Source organism: Lepidochelys olivacea (genome assembly GCF_965140295.1).
Source record: "Lepidochelys olivacea isolate rLepOli2 genome assembly, chromosome: 3".
NCBI lineage: Eukaryota > Metazoa > Chordata > Testudines > Cheloniidae > Lepidochelys > Lepidochelys olivacea.
Genome location: NC_140413.1, coordinates 179,623,538 through 179,640,391, shown reverse-complemented (window position 1 = coordinate 179,640,391; position 16,854 = coordinate 179,623,538). Strand labels below are relative to the sequence as shown.

At 43.3% G+C, this 16,854-nt stretch overlaps 2 protein-coding genes across 3 annotated transcripts in view; one reads left to right on the top strand and one right to left on the bottom strand.

The window, feature by feature from the left end:
- Positions 1-5,347, bottom strand: part of LOC311518888 (uncharacterized protein) — a gene marked incomplete at its 5' end in the record, with an annotated part of 42,160 nt that extends 36,813 nt beyond the window's left edge. Inside the window, one exon of the mRNA XM_084624952.1 lies at positions 4,715-5,347. Within this exon, the coding sequence (XP_084481078.1) occupies positions 4,715-5,347 (633 nt within the window). The remainder of the gene's footprint in view (positions 1-4,714) is intronic.
- SPTBN1 (spectrin beta, non-erythrocytic 1) overlaps positions 5,124-16,854 on the top strand; it is a 214,181-nt gene continuing 202,450 nt past the window's right edge. Inside the window, exon 1 of one of the 2 annotated variants that reach the window (XM_084622256.1) lies at positions 5,124-5,260. The gene's annotated coding sequence lies outside the window, so the exon portion shown is untranslated. Of the gene's footprint in view, positions 5,261-5,967; positions 5,983-16,854 lie in introns of those variants that run through there. The other variant, XM_084622257.1, reaches the window with a different exon arrangement.

Genomic DNA, 16,854 nt, shown 5'->3' with positions numbered 1-16,854 from the left:
CTCCAGGATTGTATACGATGTTTATCATTATAACCCATACATTGTGTATAAAATGGGCAGTAACCTAATGCAGAGGTTCTCAATCTTTTTCTTTCTGACCACCCCCCCCAACATGCTATAAAAACTCCACGGCTCACCTGTGTCACAATAACGGGTTTTCTGCATATAAAAGCCAGGGTCTGCGTTAGGGGGTAACAAGCAGGGCAATTGCCTGGGCCTTATGCCACAGGAGCCCCCACAAAGCTACATTGCTCAGACTTCAGCATCAGCCCGGGTGGTGGGGCTCAGGGGCCAGGCTTTAATTCCATGCAGCAAGGCTTTGGCTTTCTGCCCTGGGCCCCAGTGAGTCTAATACTGGCCCTGCTTGGCGGCCTCCCCAAAACCTGCTCACAGTTCCCCAGGGGGCTCGGACACCTGGTTGAGCGCCACTGACCTAACCGACTGTGTCCCTGATCCTCAAAGGTATTTAGGCTTCTAACATTAATTTAAATCAATGGAAGTTTGAGGATCTGGGCCTGTGAGGTGGAGGAACTGTAGTCAGGCTGGTAATATGATGCATAGATCCTGGAACTGCCCAAAAATTAAAAGATTTTGGCTTGTTGTAGAAAGGCAATGCAATTGAATTATAAACTAATCTTGAGAAATCTCCCATGTTAACACAACTAGTGGGCAAAATACTAATCTTTTGGGTGATTAGCTCTTTGAATTATTATTCCTGATGACTGCAGTAAAAGCAATGCTTCAGAGTCTGGACCAAAATTTGGGAAGCTTTAACCACGTAAAACAAATCAACAGCCTAAAATGGGATGCACGCAACAAGTACTTGAACATGTGGTTAGCCATCATTATTTAGGGTCAGATTCTTCAGACCTTAATGGCGCAAAACTCCCATTAAGCTGATGGGGAGTTTTGCTTTGTCAAACATTGTAAAATTTAGGAGGGCTGACAAGCAATTAAAAAAATTAATCTTGATTAATTGCGTGATTAATCGCACTATTAAACAATAATACAATACCATTTACTTAAATATTTTGGGATGTTTTCTACATTTTCAAATATATTGATTTCAATTACAACATAGAATACAAAGTGTACAAAATGCATCCGATGAAAAGAGCTGTAGCTCACAAAAGCTTATGATCAAATAAATTGGTTAATCTCTAAGGTGCCACAAGTACTCCTTTTCTTTTTGCAAAGTGTACAGTGCTCACTTTATATTTTTTTGATTACAAGTATTTGCACTGTAAAAAAAACAAAAGAAATAGTATTTTTCAATTCACCTAATATAAGTACTGTAGTGCAATCTCTTTATCATGGAAGTTGAACTTATAAATGTACAAAAAACCTGCATTCAAAAATAAAACAAGGTAAACTTTTAGCGCCTGCAAGTCCACTCAGTAATCATTCTTGTTCAGCCAATCGCGCAGACAAACAAGTTTGTTTACATTTTCAGGAGATAATGTTGCCCACTTCTTGTTTACAATGTCACCTGAAAATGAGAACAGGCATTCTCATGGCACTGTTGTAGTCGGTGTCGCAAGATATTTAAGTGCCAGATGTGCTGAAGATTCATATATCCCTTCATGCTTCAACCATCATTCTAGGGGACATGCGTCCATGCTGATGATGGGTTCTGCCTGATAACGATCCAAAGCAGGGCGGATCAACGCATGTTCATTTTCATTATCGGAGTCAGACGCCATTAGCAGAAGGTTGATTTTCTTTTTTGGTGGTTCGGTTTCTGTACTTTCCACATAGGAGAGTTGCTCTTTTAAGACTTCTGAAAACACCTCGTCCTTCTCAGATTTTGGAAGGCACTTCAGATTCTTAAACCTTGGGTCGGGTGCTGTAGCTATCTTTAGAAATCTCACATTCGTATCTTCTTTGCGTTTTGTGAAATCGGCAGCGAAAGTGTTCTTAAAATGACAGGTTTCAGAGTAACAGCCGTCTTAGTCTGTATTCGCAAAAAGAAAAGGAGTACTTGTGGCACCTTAGAGACTAACCAATTTATTTGAGCATAAGCTTTTGTGTGCCTTAGAGACTAACCAATTTATTTGAGCATAAGCTTTCGTGAGCTACAGCTCACTCCAAAGTGAGCTGTAGCTCACGAAAGCTTATGCTCAAATAAATTGGTTAGTCTCTAAGGTGCCACAAGTACTCCTTTTCTTTTTGTTCTTAAAACGAACAACATGTGGTGGGTCACCATCTAAGACTGCTATAACACATGGAATAGTGGCCGAAGCAAGAAGGGGCAAATGATGTTTAGCATATCTGGCATATAAATAAATACCTTGCAATGCCAGCTACAAAAGTGCCATGCAAATACCTGTTCTCACTTTCTGGTGACACTGTAAACAAGAAGAGGGCAGTATTATCCCCAGTAAATGTAAACAAACTTGTTTGTCTTAGTGACTGGCTGAGCAAGAGGTAGGACTGAGTGGACTTGTAGGCTCTGAAGTTTTACACTGTTTTCATTTTGAGTGCAGTTATGTAACAAAACAAAATGTACATTTGTAAGTTGCCCTTTCACAACAAAGATTGCACTATAGTACTTGTATAATGTGAATTGAAAAATACTATTTTTTTGTTTAACATTTTTACAGTGCAAATATTTGTAATAAAAATATATACTTTGGTTTCAATTACAACACAGAATACAATATACATGAAAATATAGAAAAACATCCAAAATATTTAATAAATTTCAATTGGTATTCTATTAACCGTGCAATTAAAATTGCGAGTAATCCCAATTAATTTTTTTAATCGTGATTACTTTTTTTTTTTAGTTAATCGCGTGAGTTAACGGATTAATTGACATCCCTAAATTTTAGTCCTTATATTGAAGGAAATATGGATTGGGAAACTCTCTCTTCTGTAGAACTTTTTACATTGAGTCAGATTTTGTTAACCTTACTCAGGTTGACTAGCATTTTACTCTGCAGGTACGCCATCTGATTTCAGTGGGACTATGTAGGGGATGAGGTTCTATTTGGCATGCAGAAAGGTGGCAAAACTCAGCTCTTAAACTGTACAGTTTATTTCACTTTATTTCCTTTCACTATATATGTAAACTTCTAAAATGCTCTTTGTTCCATGTGACCTATTCTTTTTCATAATGGTCAGGCGGTTGTGAGCTATGATTCCTGCTTTTTCGGCAAAATAGGATCATTTTATTGTTACCTCATCTTCCCCTTTGCCTATTTTACACATCTGTTGTATCTTGTCACACAATTGGCTTGTCAAATCTCTGGGACAGGGGTGGTCTTTTCACTATGTGTTTGTACACTTCATATCATAACAAGGCTCTAGGGTTGCCAACTTTCTGATTGCACAAAACCAAACACCCCTGCCCAGTGCCTTCTCTGAGTCCCTGCCCCTTCTCAGAAGGGGTTCCTGGCCAATGGGAGCTGCGCAGCCGGCGCTTGGGGCGGTGCCTGTGCTGCGGGCAGAGGCAGCGCACGAAGCCCCCCTGGCTGCACCGGCACTGAGGAGCTGGAGGGACACGCCGGCCTCTTCCAAGGAACCAGCTGCTGTGGCCAGACTTTCAGCAGCCCACTCAGCAGTGCTAACCAGAGCCACCAGGGTCCCTTTTCGACCGAGCGTTCCAGTAAAAAAACAGATGCCTGGCAACCCTATCAGGCTCTCACCCCGATGTGCTACTGTGCTGTAAATAAAAATACTTTGTTCTTATACAGTACTCTAGCTGTTGTTTTAAATTATTCCCATCTCACCAGAGTTCCTTCCCCACGTTGTCTGTGGGGCAGGGCCCAGCGCTCCCCCTGCTCTGTGGGGATGGTCAGGTATTTTTCCCCACTCCACTTCCACCCCTAAGAGGCTCAGCCATCCAGCTGGGCCTGGACAGTCCACTCTTCTGGGGTTGGAAGTGAACAGAACAAAAGAAGAATTAACACAAGTGAATCATCCCCAAACTGGGTAAAAGAAGCTCTTGTCCGTCACCGGGTGTTCAGCAGGCTGCAGCCCTAAGCTGAGTTCACAAATAAATAGCAGGGTATAGTCCCGCCCCAGGGAGAGTCAGTCTCAGGTCTCCCTTCCTTCTGGAAGGGGCCATTGGGCAGTGGCTATTCGAGACGCTCCTGCCTTCAGCTGGCCCCTCTCCAGGCACTGAGGACTGAATTCAGCTCTCCTTTCAAGTCTGCCTGAGCCCAGAACCCTTTTAAGTTCCTTCCTCCATTTGTGACCTCTCTCTCAGGTGTGATGGGGCCAGGGCCAGCTGAGCCCCCAGTGGCTTGTTAACCCCATGGGGTTTGCATACCCCCTCACACACCTTTCAAGGAAAATGATGGCCACCTTGTCCCATGCCGGGGGGGGGGGGGTAGTGGTTTAAGATCAATGTAATTTCTGTTTGGTTCACACAATTAAACTCCTTCCAACTGTGGCAGAATTGGTGAACCCCCATCTCCGGAGATACCAGCTACTGCACAGAGCCACGGTGCCCCCAGGTCCTCCACTAATCACTGGGTCAATTCAAAACCAACTGCCCACAGGCTGATCCTCTGGCGGCAGGTAAGGGAAGTCACCACCACCATGCCGGCAGCACAAACCCCGGGTAAGGGTGCGTACCTACCACCCAGCAGTGAGGTTTGCAAAATTGCAGGTCTCCTCGCCTGGGCCCACAGCGTGTAAGCCCTACATGCCAAAGCGCCTCACTGAACATCAGTGTCCCCTCTTGCAATGGCGCTAATTAAATTACCTTTACTGTCCCGGTGGCCTCAGCCATTGCTAGGGAGGCCAGTGCACACCCTGGGCCTCGGAGCAGCAGCCCCGCGCCTTCCCGCTCCGCCTCCATGTCGGGCGGGTTGGAAAGTCTGTTCGGGTGCCCTGGTCTGCTTGCACCACATCGCGGCTCCCAAGGAAGGGGAGGGAGGCCCGGCCACCCGGGTGCGTGTCGCTCCGCCGGCGCTGCCGCGGCAGCAGCGGGGCTTGCGGTGCCGCTTGGCCGGCTGCCGGGCGCTGGGGAGGGGCGGCGAGGGCGGAGGGCGCCTGCGCTGCCACCCCCTTGACCGCCCGCCGGCGCGGGGCGCGGGGCGCGGGGGGTGTGCGCGCGCTCTCCCCGCCCCCTGGCTCCCGGCGCGGCGCAGCTGTCGCTGTGCAGGCGGAGGGGGCAGGCGGGCTGCGGATTCCTCCAGTCACTCCCTTGCGCTGCCGCCGCTGCCCGGAGCGGCGTCGCCCCCCACTCGCCGCTGCGGAGCGGAGCCCTCAGCTTGCCGCGACGGGAGCGGCTCCCCAGCCCGGCGAGGTAGGGGCTCTCGGTGCATGCGGACAACAGGGCACAGCCATGATCGGACCCCCCCGCCCCCGTAAGAGTCCTGCCGCGGGGAGGCATGGCAGAGGCAGGAGGCCGGGGGGATGTCCCCTCCCCATGGGGAAGAGCACACGCAGGGGACAGTAAGGCTGGGAAGCGGGAAGTGTGTGTATCTGATGGGGCGGGGGATGCAGAGAAAGGAGGCGCGGGCCTGTGATGCGCCCGGCTGAGTCTCCCTCTGCAGAGGGAGAGGGGGAGAGAAAGGCTTCCCCCCTGCCGCGGCGCGGGGGACGGGGCCGTGGGCTTGCCAGCCCGGCGGGAGCTGGTGGGAGTGGGTGCGGGCTGCGCGCACCCAGCGCTATAGCCGGCTCCATCCCTCTGTGGCAGTGGGGTTATTGTGCCCCCTCCGCGGTCTGGTTTGTGCGTGGACAAGGCGATGAGTGGTCCAGCCGCAAAACCGGGCAACGACGGGGGAGCGAATGACAGCAGGGAGCTTCAACCCCCCCCCCCCCCCCCGGACCGTGGGAGCCTGGCATAGGTGGCTGCCTGTAACGGTACATGGGATGCAAACAGGCGTGGTCGGGAGCTAGCTGCGCTGCCGCCGCCGCCGCCGCCGCCTCCCCCCCCCCCCATCTTTCTGGACTGGGCGCACACCAGCTCTGGAGGAGACCGGTCAGTTTCCCCTCTCTCCTTCCCTCCCCCCAGGACTTCAACAGGTTCGTGTTTTAGGGCTGGATGTGGATCTGCCAGGGTTCCCTCTGTTGGTATAATCGGCATCTTCGTTACGTATTGGTTGGATTGCGGTAATAGTGCCTTTCCAGACCATAAAGCCTAATCAGACTTGAATTTATCTGTGTGGAATGATAAGGACGTTTCGCCTCCCTGTTCGCTCTGTTGCAGTATTTATATTTGGGAAGCATGTGTGTGCAAATCATGCCTGTGTTGTATATTGTTATGGTTTTCCCTTTCCTTTATGCCTGAGGAGAAATGATGCAGCACAATGCAGTGATCTGACAACGTTTATTCGGGTCTTTCCGGCTACATTTTGCATGATTCCCTTATGCACTGTCAAAACCCCACCCAACAGGAAATCGAGATTGTTTTTTTCCCGGGAACAAACGCAATCACCGCCCTATCATTCTACCCGCTTGCCTTTTATGTTGGTGGTTTGTGACTCTGATCAGTGTGTCGTGGAGGTGCAGATGGCAATTGTGCGTTTAGGGTGTGTGTGTGTGTGTGTGTGTGTGTTTTTGCTTGCTCTTGGTTTCTGTAATGGAGGGGGAGTTATGCGATTGCAGTTCTGCAGCTCTAATGCGGTCTGATGGAGTCCAGCCTGCAGCTGTGGAACATTAATCTGATACTACAAAAGTAGCAGCATTAGGGAGGGGTTACAGGAAGAATGCTATTGTAAATGAGAGGAAACGGTGTACATTTATATTGTACCAGATAGGCACCTACTGTTCTTGCACCATTTAAACGCAGACTGTATGTAAATCAGGTGGATATAGTCAGGCTGGTTCTGGATATTAAGTGCCCTTTCACATTATGCAGGAGAGCATGTTAGACCACCTGGTATTTCTTTACTTTATACATGAAAGGTATTTGTGCTGTCATCACCATTAAATCTTTAAATTCTCATACTGTACATTTAGGAATCTAAAATGTTTTTTTGCAATTTCATTAGTCTCCTTTCAGATTGTTACACAATACTGTTGCTTATATTTACAGAAGAAACATTTGTTTTATTTGGAGTGTTTGACTTCCTGACTTCTAAATGATTAGCCATATAAAGTTCAAACTTATTGGTTATGAGGCTTTGGCTTAAATTTTTAATAGTCTGAAAGTTTTATGGACCTGAAATGCCTGTATTACTGAGGTGAACACATAATTAAAAAGGCATAATGCATGGACTTAAATTAATTTGTATCTTCCAGATCAACAGAGTAGTTTGATGTCTACAGGCCTGTTTTAACCAAAAAAACCCAAAAAAACCCAAAAAACCAAAAAAAAACCCAAAAACCAAAAACTCCACCAAAAAGCAGAGTTCTGCCAAATATTGCAAGACTGCAGTATCTCTGAAAAATCCGTCTTTCATAGCAGTGTAAAGTGACATTTTAAAATCAAGATGACTTAAAAATAATAATTTAAACATAGATCCTTTGATTTTGAAGTATATGAAACATTTAATCTATTACAAGACTTAACTTTTACGCAAAAATCGAGTAAGCAATTGAATATAACATAAATTCCATTCCAGTCCTCCAGTTCTGAGGAAATTTGCATCCTTACAGTCAGAAGAGTGGGGTGGTGGGAGAGAAGAGAGATTGCTTTCTAGATAATGTCTACATAAGATTTTGTGCTTTCATCATGAGATTGTCCATAGACCTAGATTTTGAATTATCAATATAAAAAGTAAAATTCCTGTAAATGGAAAATAAAACTACCAAGGTTTGAGATTTCTTGAAACATTATATACAAAGGTTTGTTGATAGAATTGTGGATATTATGAGCTAGGTGACTGATTTTTGATTATTTCTGGCCTGTCCTGAAGATTATCTAGGCAGTTGGTGTTTATTACTTTATTAAAGAAATCTTAGCAGTGTGGAAGCGTCACAGGAAACTTATCCATTTTGACTTGTTAGCCAATGTGCAAAACTCCCAACCAGAAAAAGGACTTGAATGTACGATGAAGCCTCTAGAGTAGTCGTATTTACCACTGTGGGCTGCATTTACACAATATATATACTACCTGTATGGCCCTGAGGATGTCACATGGGCTGCAGCTATGTGCCGATTTGGCCAAAGGCGGCCCGTGGGCTGAGAATCACTGCTCTAGAGTGAAAGATGTACGTTTATGATGGTAATGGTGACAAAAAGCAGTAGGTGGCCAAAGAATTAGTTGCTTTTACCAAATTCACTTCTACTGTTTAACAGTCTAGTTGTCAAGATGGTTGACTTTTCTGAAGAAAACTTGCAAAAATGGTTGTTGTGATTCCAGTGTGACACAGCAATTCTTGGTGATTAGTGCTGGCTAGTTAATGTGTCGCAACTGATACTAGGAAGACGCTAAATAAAATGAATAAACCATAGTATTTTTGCAATATTAAACCATACAGTTTATTCTTTGCATACTGTAACAAAGTTGGTACTAAATCTGGTAGTAGAGTAGTAGCATTGCTGTAGAACAAGTTCAATGAAGTAAATTGTATGTGGTAAAAGGTAAAGCTTGTGATGGAACATAAATGAGTAGTTGTGTCAGAAAGTGTTGCAGAACCCTATTTCAGCTTTAGTGTGGGATGAATCCAGAAACCCTTGGGATTAATCTGTACGTGCTCCCAAGGATGGAACAGACTGATGGTGAAACGTTTGTGCTCACGCTGGTCATGTTGTACACAAACCAAAGCACTACTGCATGATCTAATTTAAGGCCTACCTGCCTTTAAATTGGACATATACCTTCAAAAGAAATGTGATGAAAGCCCTTTTTTCATATAAAGATTTCTTGAACTACCTCTCCTTTATCAAGGGCCCCCACAGTGATCATTGACATTACATAGGCTTGGAGAAGTATTTTATATGGGTCAGTGTGACATGAGTCCTACCAAATTCATGGTCCATTTTTGTAAATTTCACAGTGGTAGCATTTAAAAAAATCTTGAATTTCGTGGTTTCAGTTATTTATATCTTAAATGTCATGGTGTTGTAACAAAACATGAATATGTATTTTAAAAAAGGCAAAATATAAACATGTAAACCCCTTAAAACTATTTCTCAAACTGGGGGTCCGGACCCAAAAAAATGGGCCACAAGGCGATTGTAGAGGGGGTCACCGTATGGCACAGTAGAGCTGGGTGCCCAGCTCTGAAGGCAGCACCACCACCAGTAGCAGCATGGGAGTAAGGGTGGCAATACTTTAATCCTCCCCACAATAGCTTTGTGACCCTCTTTTGGGTTGGGACTTCTAGATTGAGAAATGCTGTGTAGTTTTGTATATTTTTTACCCTGTAGTATAGGGTACTTTTATAGTATATAGTAAAAATACACAAAAGACCAGATTTCACAGCGGAGACAAGATTTCATGGTCCATGACTCGTTTTTCATGGCCATGAATTTGGTCGGGCCCCAGACATGAGACATTCACCTCTTTTGTGAGTGCCTCCTGTTGGGTGGGTGTGGTGCTGCAGTCTTTTTTTCTCCTGGCACCCCCTATAGGTTGTCAGCCTCATTAGGCAGGTCTTCAGTGGCTCAGTTCTCCAGCCAAGTCACACAGCTGATATGGTTGAACCCTTTCCAGAGTAGGGAAAGTCCAGCAAAACTATTTGTCCTCACCAGGGTCTTCCGCCCTGTCTCTAGGCGCTTTACATCCCAACTTTCACCCAGGCTTCTAAGCTAGCCTTGTCCTCTTTTTGGGGCCTTAGGCTGCTTTCCCAGGGGCTTGTGTGGGTGCAGAAAAGGATCTGGGGATTACAGGGGATGAGAAGCTGGATATGAGTCAGCAGTGTGCCCTTGTTGCCAAGAAGGCTAACGGCATATTGGGCTGTATTAGTAGGAGCATTGCCAGCTGATCGAGGGAAGTGATTATTCCCCTCTGTTTGGCACTGGTGAGGCCACATCTGGAGTATTGTATCCAGTTTTGGGCCCCCCACCCACAAAGGATGTGGACAAATTGGAGAGAGTCCAGCAGAGGGCAACGAAAATGATTAGGGGGCTGGGGCACATGACTTATGAGGAGAGGCTGAGAAAACTGGGCTTGTTTAGTCTGCAGAAGAGAAGAGTGAGGGGGGATTTGATAGCAGCCTTCAACTACCTGAAGGGGTGTTCCAAAGAGGATGGAGCTAGGCTGTTCTCAGTGGTGGCAGATGACAGAACAAGAAGCAATGGTCTCAAGTTGCAAAGAGGGAGGTCTAGGTTGGATATTAGGAAACACTATTTCACTGGGAGGGTGATGAAGCACTGGAATGGGTTGCCTAGAGAAGTGGTGGAATCTCCATCCTTAGAGGTTTTTAAGGACCGGCTTGACAAAGTCCTGGCTGGGATGATTTACTTGGAGTTGGTCCTGCTTTGAGCAGACAGTTGGACTAGATGACCTCCAACCCTAATCTTCTATGATTCTACTTTGGTCCTTCTACTACTCCAAGTACCGATCCAGGGACCCTATAAACAGCAGCCACATATCACTGCCTTCAGTTTGCTGCTGCTATTCCCTGGGCCTTTTTCCACATAGCCCCTTTTTCTTCACCCGTTACCTTAGGAGTCCAGTTCTCCAGTCTAGTAAATGCAGCTCATTGAACTCCTTTGGCCAGCACAGAGCACCCATCATTGACTCTCTGGTCCCATCCAGGAACTGACCTGTTCAGGCCTTGCAGCTCCTTTTAGCTGAGCCTGTTGGGCTCTGATAGGCTGCACATATACAGCCATTCTAGGCAGGCCTGGAGGACATATCTTTGCTGCTTCTTTCCTGGGGCGGGGAGGGGTAGGACCATGGGGCCTTCAGCAGGAGGCCTCAGAGGGCCAGGGACACCCTGTCACTGTCAAGTTACATGAATATACATGTATGCAGTTTGACCGTTTGTACAAAGTATTGTAATTCATTTGTGAGGAGCCTGTGCTACACAGCTCAAATGAGACAATTTATTTATTCAGATTTGTGGGTACTACATACAAATTAAAAGCCTGTACAGTGGTTTACCAATAGCCCAAACATCTTCCAAATCTAAGTCCCAAGCAGTCACTGGCCCCCAAACCCTCCACTCCATAATTGTGGGAAAACCTTTGCAAAAAGCTGTATTTTGGGCTCAGTTGGACCAAAGCGAGGAGCCAATTCTGGAGCTGATGTATTGCCCCAGATAGTGCCCTATACCCATCCCACTCCCATTTAAACCAGAGAGCTGCACACGAGAGCAACACAGATAATCACAACTGCTGCAATAATTCCTGTGGCGAAAGACAACCTTTTAGGGCCTGATCTCCACTGTGCAGTCAATAGGAGTTTTCCCTACAGTACCCATGACTCAAATGATAAGGGATTTTTTTTAAAGTCAAAACCAACCCATAGGTCTCCTCGTGTTCCTAAATAACAGCAATGAGAGCTTTGCCTCTGACATAGATAGGAGCATTACTCAGATGTGTAGCTCTGTCTAGGCCCAGCTTGACTAGATTTGACGTCAACAGTTAAACCAGGACTGACTTTGGCCCATTGGTTTTAAAGTTTATTTGACAATCTAATGCCATCTTCTTGTTTTTATTGTAGGTTTATATCTTCACTTTAAAAATCCTCTTCTGGGTGTTTGTAATCCCTATATAACAATCAACGGTTGCCTCATGAGGAGAGTGTGAGAGGGTGGAGTATATGTACTATCTAATGTTACACAGGTAGAATCAACTTTCTGCAGGTATGCTGCACCAAAGATGACCTTATCCTGTGTTTAATTTTGTTTCACATAGGATTCTCATTTGTCAGATTTTATTATAACTCTTAAAATGATCTGCTGTAAATTTATTTTTTTAATGAACATGAGTACTGTGGAGCAGCAATTACTTCTGGACCTAACAAAGGTTTACTTTTCTTTAATGAAAAGTAGCGTTACAGAGATTTCACACATGCAAAATTTTTATTATGTATAGCTATATCCCATCTGATTTACATAACATCATTCTTGTTGCTGTTTAACTCATCCTATGAATTTAAGCAGTCTAATCTTTTTAACAATTTTGTTGAGCTTTGGCTATTTTTAATTTGTAGTTAAGTGCTAGAACGAATTGCTCCTGTCAAATCCCCATAGAAAATGCATACTTTTGCTGCAGAAAATCCTCTGTACAATTAAGAAATGCTTGAGTTTATAGCAAAAATTTTCAGGTTTCTTTACCACAGCTTGAGAAGGTGGATTTTTGATGTGTGTTTATCTGAAAGAGAGTGATTTCTATATGGCTTTTAATATATGCTACAGGAAAAAGATCTACAATCATATGTAATCTTTGCAATCTGTTGGTGTCTATCTTACTGTGCCCAATGACAGATTAAAGCTGAAGAGTAATTTGAGCTGTGTTCTTTTAGCACCATTGACTGTTTTTCTCTGACCATTCCCCCTTATTAGTGATTTTTTTATTGTGCTGGTGTCATTTCAGATGTTTCTGCTTTTATGTATCTTTTGTTTTCCTTCCGTAATTTTTTCTTCTGCACAAATTAAGCTTTTCCTTAAGCTCACTCTATTTTTTTAATTGTACACAGGACTTCTTTTAACTTGTAACAATTGTCACTAGACTAGAATGCCTTATGCTAGTTTATAGTCACTTTTTTCATTAACTCCTTTGGAAATGTGCCAAGCATTGGAACTTTTATTTAAAACATATATTAGTTTGACTTGTTCAGCAACCTTGGCACATCAAGAAAACAGCATGAACTGAACAAAAGGGCCACTCTGTGTGAAAAATTTAGGCCAACAAATGCTAATTCACACCTGTCAGCTACCACGAATAGACTAGTGGCTAATACCAATTATGCCATTGAACCAGAAGAGGTGTGCCATTAATCTGCTGTTCAGAGACACTCACTGCACTGCAATCAATCTGTTCACAGGTAAATTTTCCAAAATTAAGTGGATTTTCCATTTACTAGGGCCCTAGTAGATTTTACTACATGCAGCTCTTTTGTCTGAAAAAACTCCCTGAGTGCAAGGTTTATCTGGTCAGATCCTGGAGCTACACCTGTTTATACCAGCTGAGGATCTAGCTTTCCATCCACAAAGCATAATCACCATTTGTTCTGTTGAAGATATTAAACTCTGGTAATGGGGGATTTGCCTCCTGTTCTGCCCCATATAGCTCAAAGCTCTGGGCAAGAATGTTGTCATCTCTTGTCTTTGTTTTATACAGTGTTTTGTTTTTTTTTTCCAGTTGTAACCTGAAAGAGGAAATGCTAACCCCAGTCCATGGAGAGGGTTTCTTCTTCACCCTCAGTACGGAAAGAGATGGATAAAGAAAAGTTAGAAAAATAAAAATGAATAGAGGCTGATTCAGCTGTCACATTATGCCAGTTTTAACATGATATAACTCCGTTAACTTCAATAGTGCTAATAGTGATTTATGCTGATATAAGAGGGTAAGAATGAGTCCCACTCAGGGATTTTCAGTCAGAGATCTACTGGGTAGCTAAACTAGTTTATTTCAGGTTATATGCAGCATATTCATATTTTAAAGTAGAATATGCAGTTCTGGAAGAACAGTTTTTGACCATGATGAATCAGTGGAAAGGATGATCAAAAGTGGAAACACTTATTGGAATTAAAAAAAAAAAAATGTCTCCCTGCGTCTCTCCATATTCCAGACAAACTAAATAACAGACAGATTAATGACAGGTTTCAGAGTAGCAGCCATGTTAGTGTGTATCCACAAAAAGAAAAGGAGTACTTGTGGCACCTTAGAGACTAACCAATTTATTTGAGCATAAGCTTGCGTGAGCTACAGCTCACTTCATCAGATGCATTCAGTGGAAAATACAGTGGGGAGATTTATATACATAGAGAACATGAAACAATGGGTGTTACCATACACACTGTAACCAGAGTGATCACTTAAGCTGACAGGTTTCAGAGTAGCAGCCGTGTTAGTCTGTATTCGCAAAAAGAAAAGGAGTACTTGTGACACCTTAGAGACTAACCAATTTATTTGAGCATAAGCTTTCGTGAGCTACAGCTCACTTCATCGGATGCAACTGATGCCCAGAGCCTATAACTTAATGTTAAAACATTTGTTGGGATCTATTTTAATTATGGTCTTTATAACTTGGACTTTTGGAGGAGCTTGTTCCAAATGTTTTTCTCATTTGCAGGCTAAGATTGTGCAAAGTGACCTCATGCTAGTAAAGGGTGGGTCAGTTATAATGTGGAAAAATCTCAGTCAATGTGTCTTAGAGATAAGTGGGACTGAATCCCAACTAGGGCTGTGCATTAAGTACTGGAATGTGTTGGAGACCTGCCAGCAGATTGGAAGCAGGACACTGCGACAAGTACTAATGCAGTCGCACTATACCTTAAAATAGTACCCTGGATAACAAAAGATCGGAAAAGTTGTCACTTTACCTCATTTTAGCACAAATTTGTTCCTTAAAATAGATTAGAGAATGAGTATATATTTTTTCTGATTTATGCTCTGTTTGCTTTTTATAACTTACAGGTCCTCAAAAACCTTTAACACAGGGCAGAATTGCATTGCAGGAAAGAAGGAAAATAATGATAACTTTAACACTGGGGCACAAGTCCTTGATTAGGCAAGACTATCCATTACCTACTCCGATACCTGAGTAAGGACTGAATAAGAATCTATACCTTTGCTTGGAACTCGTGTAGTTTTTTCTCAAATTTGTCTTCATCTGTAAGCAAGTATTGAGGTAGAGATAAGCCAGTCACACTGGCACAGAGTTACATGAAGGCAGGATTTGGACTTAAGATTCTGGATGTGAGCAAGCAATATTTGAATATTTAAAATGAATATTGGTTTACCATCAAATACTGAAGTAGGCTTTGTTCAATGGTAAAAATAAGTTTATAGAATTTTCAGCTCCATGTCAAATTTGTCAACAGAACAATTTGACCCTGCATTTTATTCCTTTTGCATAAACGTTTTAAAAACTTAAAACCTGTGATACCTAAAGTAGTTTGTTATGGAAAGAGGATGAGTGTGCTTCTAAATGGGCACTACGGAGAAAACAAAGGGTATGGGCTGCTCTTTTGGAACAGCTTGTGCTATTGAGCCAGTATGTGGTTCTGGTCAGCATTGGTGAGAATCAGCTATAGAAAAGCCTGGAATGAACCAACCATTCTCTTAACACATATTTGTGTTGCTGTGGGGACCAGAACAAGAAACACTGTAATAGGAAGAGGAGAGTGGAAATAAAATGGAACAGTGAGGATACAGAATGAAAAATACATATGTAAATCATGACCTTTGGATTTGTGCAGGTCTCAGGACTAAAAATCTGAGTTGCATTTTTTTAAAATGACACAACTTACTTCATTTGGGGAAAATATACAGCACTTTTGATCTCATTTCATATTTGGAATCAAGGCAACAGCAGTAATTTAGCTCTGGCTGAAAAGGAGGGGCTTGCTCCTTCATTTTGTTCACCCGCATTGAAATCCTGGTCCCAGGACAAAGGTCCTTTTGAGCTGGGCTCAGGATAGGACTCAAGTGTTGGGAAGAGGCACAAATGGCTTTACGCCCCCCTTGTGCTCCTCCAGTGGTGGTGCTTTCTCAGGGTGGGGGTTTCATTCAGCATGTAGCGTACCTTACAGAACCCTCAGGGCTGCTTTAAGTAATGCTAGCTGGTAATAACCCCCGGAAGGTCATTTCAGCAGCCGGGCATAGGGTGGAGCACAGTGGCACTATGACCGTGCCTTCTCACTTCCAATGCTGGTTCTTGGAGGGGGCGTAGTGTACCAGCTACACCAGTTCTGCACTACCTGGGGATTCCCCAATCCCAGCTGGCCAGCAAAAATAGCTTTAAGGATTTGTATTGTTGGAGTGTTGCTAAGCATCATTGTTACGTTTGTTACTAGTACTGTATAGTGGAATTGAGAATCAAATTCAAAAATTTCCATCTGAGTTTCACTGAACTTTCCATTTTCCCAGTCTTGTGGTCTTTCAGATTTTCTGCATGTATTAGGTTTATTCATTTCCAGAAATTACATTATTTAAAAAGCTATTTGAGTCATGACTAATAAAATATTAGGTGGCACTGAGTTAAAGGAGCAAGTAAATGATGGCAGTGGATTATTTTCAGAGAGATACTTCAAAGGTATGCTTAGATAAACAAGGATAACATAAATTCTGGATAAATAAAACATACACTAAAGAGGATTAAACATATTTGACCCAGACAGGTATTTAAATAACACCAATACAATAAAGAATATCTGCTAGTTATTAATTAAAGTCTCAACTGGATTCTTAAATTTATTCAGTCATGGAAGAAAAGAACGATGTTCATAGGTAGCCTAGTTGCAGTGGAGTGATTTTCTTTTCCTGCTGTGCTTAATCCATATCATCATCATATGGACAAGCATGGCGAAGGATGGCCAGAGCAAGAGAAGATCGGAAGACATGTTGTGATCGGCTCAGTCTCAACCGATGAAGGACCGACAGTCTACGCAGTCTGTGCTGTGCTTAAAAAATGAATTGGCCAGATCTTCTGCTAGGATTAATCTACATTGCTCCACTGAAGTCAGTGAAGCAATACTGATTTCACCAGCTAAGCATCTGGCCTGAGATTTTGAATTCTCTTGGTATAAAAAAATGCAAATGACTTTATTTGGGATGCACATCGATCAGTTAAATTTTTAACCAGTGTAAATAATCTGAATCGGGAGAGGAAAGATTTATTAACAAAAGTGTCCATAAATCACTCTTGTAGATGATGATACCCTCTGTATAGAGAGGTTTGAGTGACACAGCTCTTATCGTATCTGTGTTTTGAGTCTAAGACAAATAATCCGAATGTGTAGTAAATCCTGTGTTGGATTATGCTACCGAAGCCTGTGAAACAAAGATCAGCACTGATAATTCTAAGAGAAGGAATAGATTCTCAAGATGCT